Source organism: Anguilla rostrata, chromosome 6 (genome assembly GCF_018555375.3).
Source record: "Anguilla rostrata isolate EN2019 chromosome 6, ASM1855537v3, whole genome shotgun sequence".
Lineage (NCBI taxonomy): Eukaryota > Metazoa > Chordata > Actinopteri > Anguilliformes > Anguillidae > Anguilla > Anguilla rostrata.
The window spans coordinates 34412355-34422716 of NC_057938.1; the positions used below are offsets into that span (position 1 = coordinate 34412355).

Below are 10362 nucleotides of genomic sequence, written 5' to 3' on the forward strand. Positions count from 1 at the left end.
TGCACTCAAGACCTCCTGTGCCACCATTTGCTCATTTAATTTTGCTCCAGTGAACTGTTTGGGGAAAAAGCTAGAAACAGGGAAATTCACTTAGACAAATTAACATAATGTCAAATTAAAGAGTCATGTTTTGTATTTGGTTGCATATCATTTGCATGCCATGACTTCCTGATGTCTGTGACCTATCAACATCATCAGTCTGGATATCTTATTTTCAGGTTGTCCTACAAGCAATACAAACAACTCTTTGCATTTGAATGGATCTCTGTGGGAATTGGGGGGTGGGACTAGATTCAGCTGTAAATTATGCTGGTACAGTATGGAACACATTTTTGTTGGCTAAATGGCTTTAAGTCTTCAAGGGTCCAAGGTATCTAATGAGCCTCAAACCACCGTGCTGCTGCCAGATATGCAGTAGATACTACAAGCATTGTTTCTCCTGCAATATCTGGCAGCAGCACGGTGGTTTGAGGCTCCCTTTACACTCTTACCGTCTTTCTTCTTGAATTTTATTATGGGGTAGTTAGGTTATCTGTATGGAGCTTGGCTGTATAGGTAATAGTGCTAAGTAATTATGCTTACAATATTGATTGCTGGCTTGTTGCGCTAACATTACACTTGTATGCCTTGGTGATACAGCAATTTTGTATTTCTGTTTTCCCACTTTTTAGTGAGTCTGGATACGTACGTCTGCAAGTGTAGTGTAGCCTAAATAATGTAATTTCACATAAAACTCCCGTTTTCAGCTTTTCTATCAATAGACTTACGTGATAATTTTGAATGATTCGATACAGTTTGTTGGCTAGGCTACGGTTTGATGAATTTCAGTGCAGTCAGTCAACGGTACGTCAGTGAACGCCAGTGGGTTGTGCTCTTCGCGGCGCGCTCGGATCGCGTTCTTGGTTGCTTAGCACAAGCAAACTCAACACTGCTGAAAGAATGGCGGATGAACAGAAAGCAACCAGCCCTCGAACTAAAAAGATTTTTATAAACCTCATCGACTCATATTCTTCTGAATGCATCGGAAAGGTAAGGCTTTGGGCAGTTTAGACATAGGCTACAATTAAAGCAGAGTTGATGCGGTGAAACATCGATTTTGCAAATGCTTGTTTTTCCTGCAAATACGACAGTGCCTGTGTACCTGTATTCCTGGAGCGTCTTTGGAGGAAGCCGAGGTCGAGGAAGAAAATGAAGTAACTTTCCAGATAGTGGGGACCGTCGAGACAAGGACGGATAAACGGGGGTCTCGTTTTTCATCAGAAGAGTATTGTGTGAGTGAAATAACATCTTATCAAATACATGAACTAGTTTACATCGCATTTCAAGTCCATAAACTAACGATGAACTTATAGGAACTTGGCCGTGAAGAACTCCTGCAACGTCTAATGGAATGCGATGTTATCGTTTACAACATCAGCGAAATGTCTGAGCAGTTGGATGAGGCGTCTTGGGCGATATCTGGTATGGACTGCAGGCCATTCGATTATACCTGCCTCGCTTTGATATGTAATTACCACAAATTGAATTGATATAATTCTTCATCGTGGATTCGTAGCCTGGGTTTCAGACACAAATAGCTATTTTTAATCATTGCTTATCTTGGTATTGCATTTCAGCGCTGCATAGTGAAATAAATCATTTCGGTGGTCCGAAGATTTTTATATTGATATCAACCGTGATGACGTGGGCCCTGACCAAACCGATTGACCCAGTAAGTAGCCTATTTCCAGCTTTGGTATACACTTTTGAAATCATGTGAAATGTCCTGTATTCTACGTATGGCAAGCACTTTTAACATTTAATAGCCTCTCCGGATTCACATTACAGATATCTGTAATTCATTTATGACTAGTCAAAACTGTAATTTAAGATACCAATTAGATTTTTATTAGAAATATTTCGCCATTAAGTTCTATGGCACTACAATTAAAGATCTACAATTCAGTTTTGACTATCTAAAACGTGAATTCAAGATATCTATTTAAATTATGACTAGTCGTCAGATTCGATATATCTCCACTTTATTTCTGACTAGTCATACTTTTAATTAAAGATATCTTTAATTCCTTGTTATTGAAGATATCTAAATGATCTTTTTTTTGATAACTGTAATTTAAGATACCAATTAGATTTTGATTAGAAATATTTCGCCATTAAGTTCTATGGCACTACAATTAAAGATCTACAATTCAGTTTTGACTATCTAAAACGTGAATTCAAGATATCTATTTAAATTATGACTAGTCATCAGATTCGATATATCTCCACTTTATTTCTGACTAGTCATACTTTTAATTAAAGATATCTTTAATTCCTTGTTATTGAAGATATCTAAATGATCTTTTTTTGATATCTGAAACTAAGATATTACTAGTAAAAATACAATTGTATATATCTTGAACTGGAGTTGAGGTATTGCTAGTCAAAAGTCCTTTTAATATATTTACAAATAAGTTATGATATCCTGAAACAAGACCGATCGTATTTTGGAGATATCAAATATCATTCTGACTAGTCGTAATACATTTATACATTTTTAAAATTATCATTTTGACTAGTCAAAATGCAGTTGCAGATATCAAAAACGGGCTCCTAACGCAGTGACCACCATGTCAGGGTTTTCAATGCTGTGGCCCGTGCGAGAAATTTGCAGATATGTTGAAGTATCGTTCTTACTAATCAATTGAATTATCATTCTGACTAGCCTCACAAGCCAGTCTCTTTTTTTCACTTTCGCTTTGCTTACTAGTCACATTGTAATTATCACTAGTCAAAATGCATTTGTAGATATCTAAAATGTAAATGTTAAGAGGGCTTGCGATACGTACGTGCTTGTTGGCTCAAGTCCAGGCGAAGAAGCACTCTCCTGACAGCCAAGAATGCTGGCATTTTTTCTCAGGATGACCTGGACGTCCCTTTCACTGAGGAAGATTACAGAAGGCGGCGACCCCATCCAAACTTTAAAGAACACATTAGTGTGGAAAGACTTGTGCTTAAAATGGGCAAAACCGTGAGTCTGTGCATGAGGCGATCAAATTCGCATCACATATAATTTGGAAAGAGTACTGTTTGAATTAACAATTTTATATTGCCCCCCCACGTTTAATAACAACAGTCAAGTAGAAAAGCATAAAGCAGGGGGAGGAAAAAACTTCAGAGGGAAGACAGTGCAGTTGGTTATTTGTATCTCATTCTTGGAACTGGTTTGTTTTTTGTCTATTACATGTTTTTGCAGCATTTCAGTTTTACACTTTTTTTTTCTCCCAGAAAAAGTCCAGACTCTCTACCTATGTTGTGGCTGCTGGTCTTCAATATGGAATGGGAGAGAACATATTTCACTACTTCTTCAGGGTAAACAATTTAACTTAAAAACTTAAAAAAATAAATAAAATAAAAAATATATTAATTAGGGGGAGGATGGATAACTGACGTCTACTTCTTTACAGTTCTATTTCTCTGCGGCTAAGTCATTCTAGTCTAAAAAACAAAAAACAAAACCTTAGTCTACATGTAACAGTCGTCATCAGTCACAAAATGGAAACATTTAAAACTGTGATGCGGGAGAGATTACATCAGTGAGTGGGGACAAGTGTGAGAGCTCTCACCAAAGTTATTGGTGACTGAAATTTGAGAAATCGGAGAAGGTGGAGCAGCGTCCTTGCCACGCCAAGTAATGTGGGTCCACCTAGCTGAATAAATGAGTATACCTACGCAACATGATCCTTTTGATGTTTGGCAGTTTTTCAGAACATGCACAATCAATGGGAACATAGTTACAAATAAACAACAATAAGACATATACTATTGTTAGCTCGCTAACAAGGACAAAAGAAAGTTTACTAATGTTGCATAGCAACCGCTGGCACTATGTAGTGAAATTGTTTAGAAAAACACTTTATTGGATTGGACTCTTAATTATCTATATTATCATATTTGGTGACCGTTTTATAAAGGCAATAACTCGCCCCAGGCCATAGTGTATTGTGATTATATGACAGCAAAGGGGGTTGACAACACCCTTTAGCTGTGATATAATCACAATGTAGGCCTACCACTGCCTGTTGTGAGTTATCGCTTAATTATTCTTGTAGCTGCACATTTCTGGTTCTGTACTTCAAAGCATTATATTGTGTTTCGTTTTGTTTTTAGACCTCTTGGTTGGGAGAAGTTTCCAATATTCCTGTTTTTGGACCAGGCAGTAATGTCATTCCAACAATACATGTCAGTGACCTAGCAGGGTGCGTCAACTGTTTCATTATTCAGTACTCACTCTCCTCTGTCCACATGGGTCTTGCATGACCTTTCAGCTGGATGAAGGAGTAAATAACTTTTTATTATTCATTTTTGTGTGTTTGTCTTTTCCTTATATTTTGCACTCTTTTTATTTTATTTTTTGCTGTTCATCAGCGTGATCCAGAATATTATTGACCACAAGCCAAAGACGCACTACTTAATGGCTGTGGATGACTCCAATAATACCTTTGAAGACATTGTCAAGGTAATTGATAATATGATACAGATGTTCCTGCTAACTCATGTTTTGCCTTGCAAGACATAGTGCCTTATCTTTTCATATTCCCCAGGCAGTCAGCAATGCTCTTGGTCCAGGAAAAATAGAAAAAGTTCCAAAAGAAGAGGCGTTCCTCATCAAAGATTTCACTGTATGTGACATTGGTGTGACGGTAGTATGGTGTTTATCATGATGATGTGAATTAGATCATATACTCGCATTTTGCTTATTAACTGGATATTTAATCATCCTGAATTAAATGCATGGTTAAAAGAGCTGTATCCTGTTCTTGGTGTGAAATGTAAAAATGACAAGGAGACACTTAAGGGACGCAATCTCTGTAGGTTTAGTAAAAGGAGATTATGCTTGTTGTTTGTTGGTAAATAGCGATTCTAGATGGCCTTAATGGCCTGTAGTCATCCTTATGCATTACATTCTTATGTGTCTGCTGTCTCCACAGCAAGGGGACATCGATTCCCTCTCCATCAACCTGCGCACAGAAGCTGTCTTTTTGAAGAACCGTTTTAATATCCAATGGGTGTGCGAGTTGGGGATGGTCGCAAGCATTGACCATGTGGTGAAAGAGTACAGGCAAAACAGACAGTTGCTGGTAAATTCATATAATGGACAACATTTAACACACAGGTTTTGAAACAAAGTGCTGATGCTTGTATTCTCAGTTTCAAAATTAACCGTGTTTGCCATGCCCTGGGGATGTAATAAATACTAATAATAAATAATGACATGGTAACGATTGAGGAGATTGCAGTAATGGATCCGGCATTCAAGTTGCGGTTGGGAATTCTGAACTGAGGAGAAAAAATGACAGAAGGAAAGAGAGATAAAATGTTATGTCCATGTTTTTTCCATAGCCAGTCCGTATCTGCATCCTGGGACCACCCGCAGTAGGTAAAACCACAGTGGCGACAAAGATCTGCAAACATTACAAAGTCCATCATGTCACAGTCAAGGATGTCATTGCTGAGAAGATTTCACAGCTGGTCAGTGAAAACCCAGAATCCTTTGTCCGTTCTTAGTTTGATATACAGATTGAAATTTTTGAATTTGCCAACTTTTAAATTAATCACATAAGCATGGAATAGAGTTGAAGAAAGTTTAAATACTTCCACAATTATAACTGCAGTATTTTACTGAACAATGCTGTTACTTTTTCGTTCATGTGATTCTTGGCTGAGGTATGCAGATGTACAGATGGTGGAAATGCCATGTAATCCTGAGATAACTATCCAGTGATGTGGTTACAAGGTAGCAGTCTAACTATACCATCTGGTGTTTGCAACAGTCTGCATCCTGATGTTTACATCTAAAAAAATCTGTTCATAGGCTTTTGCTATGATATGAATTGTTTGTGGTTCATCAAGAGGTGATTTCAATTTTGGGCTTACTCCAGGAGGAAGTGGTCCAGATGGATAATCAGGAAGATGAGAGTTTCGATACCTTGGCTGCACAGGAACTCTTGGAGTCTCTGAAGGACAACATGAATCAGAACGGAGGTACTGAGACAAGTGTTATCAGTGTATCACACAGACCAAATGAAGTAGAAAATAAGGTAGGTGCTGGTGTTTGCAACAGTCTACATCCTGATGAAAGATCCAGATAAAGGCTTCTCATCTAAACTGCAGCACTAGTGTAATCAGTAAAATGTTTGGATAACTGGATGAGATATTCTGTAGGGCTCATACATGATAAGAACCAGCAGAGGCCCACTTTCAAACTAAATGTACAAACTAAGCTGATGGGGAAAAAAGGTTGAGGATTTTGTCTTGCTTGTATTTTGTACTGAGTAAGGCTTTATCTTGCACCCGGTTTAATTGCTGTTAAGTGATTGCAGTGTTCTGCAATTTTATAGCAGACCTCCTTCCCCTTTGTTGGTAGAACTAATTAATTCAGAATGTGTGTATATTTGAGTGTGAGCATAAATATTTATCATAAATATTTATATAGTCATCTTTTCTTTTAGGTCCATTGGATGACCAGCTTGTTTTTCAAATTCTGAGAGAGAAGCTGAATTCAAAACCATGTAGAAATCAAGGGTTTGTTTTGGATGGCTATCCTAAGACATATGATCAGGCAAAGGAGCTGTTTTATGGTAAGGGTCTTGGTTTCATCAGTCTTTAAACTGCACAAAGTTATTTATCATTGCTTGTGTATATATATATATATATATATGTGTGTGTGTGTGTACGTGTGTGTGCGCGCATGTGTCCCTGACAATATAATATATTGAATAATATAAGTGAGGATTGAGTGATATATTTTTGTTATAGTTAAAACTTCTGACTTGTACAACAATTAAAAAAAAAAAATGATTTGGTCATTATTACCAAGATATCAATTACCAGTTAAACTGCCAAATGTGTTGATAGGCAAAGCACCCTGTTGAATCAACCTTTATCAGAATGTACAACTCACAACCAAAAAATGAAGAAATTGATTAAGTTACAAGTATTCAATGTCTAATCTAAAGACAGCGTTCAACTACCTTAAAAAACAAATGTTACAGACATGGAAAAATTAGTCACAAAGGAAATTAATGAAATAAAAATGCCAAACCACAGATCGTTTGTCCGAAGATCGTCCCAAAACAAATATCAAAGTTCAAAAACCACAAGAGAGGTGTGAATGTTCAAAAAATCCAGGGATAAAAATGTAAAAATGCCAGATGAGCTGCGAGACCAAGCATGTCAAACCCTGTGCACATTAAACACAAAGAAACACCAGGCCCAGATGCACGGTTCAGATTCCATAGATGCCAACAGCAGATATCAATCCCCAGTGTCCACACACAAATGTTACCCAGCAGATATTAACTTTCTGATGTTAAGTTCACAAAGTTGTATAAAGGCCCACATTTCATGTAGTTGAAGGATGAGGAAAACAACCACTGTTCTCCTGGCCCATCCAAAATTCAGTACATTTCACAAGTTTTCATTTTGTTTTTAGGTGAAGAGGAAGCAGAAGATGACACCAGATCCAAAATGCCTCCGTTCAACCAAAACATCATCCCAGGTCAGTCAGTGGTGATATATTTGTGCATTTTTCTGCCATAACTTGTGCAATTTTGTTTTATTTGATGAGGATCAAGTACAAATCTGAAGTTAAATTGCTATTAATGACCAATATTGTTATTTTAATAAGTTTCAATTTACTGACTGGTCACAGTGCATATCATTCTTGAATGTTTAACTTAGTGGTATTGCTTTCTGGTTTTAGTTACATGGCAGTTGTCTCTCGTTCCCTATCTCTCTGTTGCAGACTATGTTTTCTCTCTGGATGCCACGGACGAATTCCTGAAAGTGCGTGTGCAGAACCTTCCGGAGTGTGTGGTTGAGGGTACACACTATGCTCAGGACCAGTTCCTCCGCCACCTGGCTGAATTCAGGGACCTTAATTCCCAGGATGAAACAGTGCTCGACTACTTTGATGAGCTGGAGATTCATCCCGAACACATAGGTAATAAAGAAACATACTTGTCCTCTTTGAAAAGAGTTAAGAGTTTCCTGATGTTCCCAATGAAGGACCACACAAAATGGGATGATTTAAAAAGTTAATAAATATCTTTGAAGCATCATAAAAGCTAGTTGTGTGTGCCAGAACTCCAGCAACTGGTTCCAGGGAAAGCTAAGTGTCTGTTGTCCTCAGCTCAGCCTGAGCATTTTAAGAACACAAGAATTTATGATTGTTGTTTTGGTACAAGAGGTAGTGATGATTAATGATGATGTTATAAAGAGAACTGTGAAGTATTTAATTTACAAATGTTGACTGGCTGACATGGTCTTTGCTTGGTTATTTTTTTAGAAATTACAGGTGATGAGGATTCAGAATTCCTGGCTGCGACTGAGAAAATCATTAAGGCTGTAGGGAAAGCAAAAAACTATGGCCCCTCAGCTGAGGAACGTGAGGAGGAGGAGCGGAAGAATGCCGAAGAGAGGGCGAAGCTGCTGGCAGCAGAGATGGAAGAGAGAGAGAGGAAGGAGGCAGAGAAGGCAGCTAGGCAGGCCGTTCAGTTGGAGGAATGGGTGAGCAGAGTTTCATGGGATATTTGTTTGTCTTGTTGGACCAAATGTTAAACTTACCCTGGGTAAATAAAGGTTAAATAAAAAAACTGCAGTGCTGTCTTTATCCTATGTAAGTCATGTAAAGTGGTAAACTACTAGCTGTATTTTAAAGTACTGAGCTGTACCGTTGTGTTTTTGTGTGTCCCTCCAAAGAGTAAAAATCTGAGAGAGGTAAAAAGAGAGGAGCAAGAGTTTCTGGAGGCTCGTTCCGTCCCCTTAAGGAACTATCTGATGAAGAATGTGATGCCCACCGTCACCCATGCACTGATCGAATGTTGTAAAATCAAACCAGATGACCCAGTCGACTTTCTGGTAATGTTTACACTTCAGTACTGGACACACAAATGCCTTTGAGATAAAATGGGTTATGAAATGTGTGCTGTAAGTAAGGAATTGAGAATGATTTTAGAACGATGTAGTGTCTGATGTTTTCTACTGCATGATGCAGTGCTCTATTTTGCTCTTAAATTTTATGTTTTCTGAATGAAAATCTAAGTTGTTTCTTTCCCCCCCAATTTTCTTTTCAGGCGGAGTATCTCCTGAGAAACAGTGCTCTTGTTGACTGAATCTCAAAAATGGCTCAACCATGGAGAAAATATTTTAAAAAATGTTATATAAATGTATATACTTGTGAACTATTCAATTCATTTTCCCTTTATAATATATGCAATTTGTCTTTATGATTGTTTGTGTCAATGCATATGGAGCTCACTGTATGTGTGTGTGTGTTTAAAATATCTTTTAAATATTTAATGTGCAAACACGACCAACGTTTCGACACTATTGCGTCTTCATCAGAGTCAAAACAGCAGGGACTTGGATAGGGACCAGGTAAATAGCCTCACCTAGACTTCACCTGAGTTTCCTATAGGTGGAGAGGCGAAGGTACAATTATCCAATGCTGTTAATCCACAGAAGGTCACATGAAACATAAAGATATGGTTATAGAAATAAATATAGAAATAAATATTTTTCCAGTGCCTTTCTCTGGGTAAGTCCTTTTAAGTGAAGTTACCCAGAGTGTCTTTGCTGATCTGTATGTCTATTACTGAGAGCACTGAAGAAGCTGGCTGAAGTGCGTGTGTGTCTCTATAACTGAACTGAGTGAAATATGTTTATATTCTCAATCCAGCAGTTTTAACCGCTAACCTTTGTTTTGTGTTCGGCACTGTTATGTATTTAAGTTTTGTTTTGCTTTGTTTTGCTTTGTCTCCCCCATGTGGTGGTTGTGTTCTTTTTTTTATGGGTGTGTTTCAGTTTGCCCATTTGAGTTTAATTGGTGATCGGGTACACCTGCTGCCTATAAGAAGACTACAGCTCCTGAGCCACTGTCTCTCTCGATTACTTGCCATGCCGGGCTGGAGAAGCTGCATTGCCATTCCTTATGCTTTGAAAATGCTTTGATTTTGGTGCAGACTTTTTTTTTCTCTTTCGTTTTGTTATTTTAGTTATTTATTTTTCTAGATTTCCATCGGTCAGGTGAGAGGTCCCCCAGGTCCGACCTCCAATTGCTGTGGGGCCTGACCCTCTCTTTTTGTTAATTTTATGATTTTCCTTACCAACTGTCTTCCATGCCTTTGATGAATTCTTCAAGTATTTTCTTTTTTGTGTGTAAATAAACACTAGCCCTGTTTGGGTTACTGACCTACACTCTGCTCTTTTGTGAAGTTCTTTATTTTTAAATGCGGTACTCTTGTGTTGCTGCCCTTTTGGGTCGTAACAGATCAATTCCAAGCACAAGTGCAACAACAGTTAAGACTTCTCACTTGTACA

The 10362-nt window shown here is 37.9% G+C and overlaps 1 protein-coding gene across 1 annotated transcript; it reads left to right on the top strand.

The window, feature by feature from the left end:
- The first annotated feature begins 594 nt into the window (after positions 1 to 594).
- On the top strand, positions 595 to 10239 carry LOC135256996 (adenylate kinase 7-like). Its single transcript, XM_064339321.1, has 18 exons — positions 595 to 1029; positions 1131 to 1271; positions 1353 to 1461; positions 1617 to 1711; positions 2900 to 3010; positions 3268 to 3351; positions 4150 to 4238; positions 4408 to 4498; positions 4584 to 4661; positions 4971 to 5120; positions 5383 to 5511; positions 5922 to 6024; positions 6492 to 6620; positions 7475 to 7540; positions 7787 to 7984; positions 8330 to 8550; positions 8743 to 8901; positions 9117 to 10239. Exons 1-18 carry the CDS (start codon positions 940 to 942, stop codon positions 9153 to 9155), a joined length of 2082 nt encoding a protein of 693 aa, XP_064195391.1. The 5' UTR covers positions 595 to 939; the 3' UTR covers positions 9156 to 10239.
- Positions 10240 to 10362: the final 123 nt, after the last annotated feature.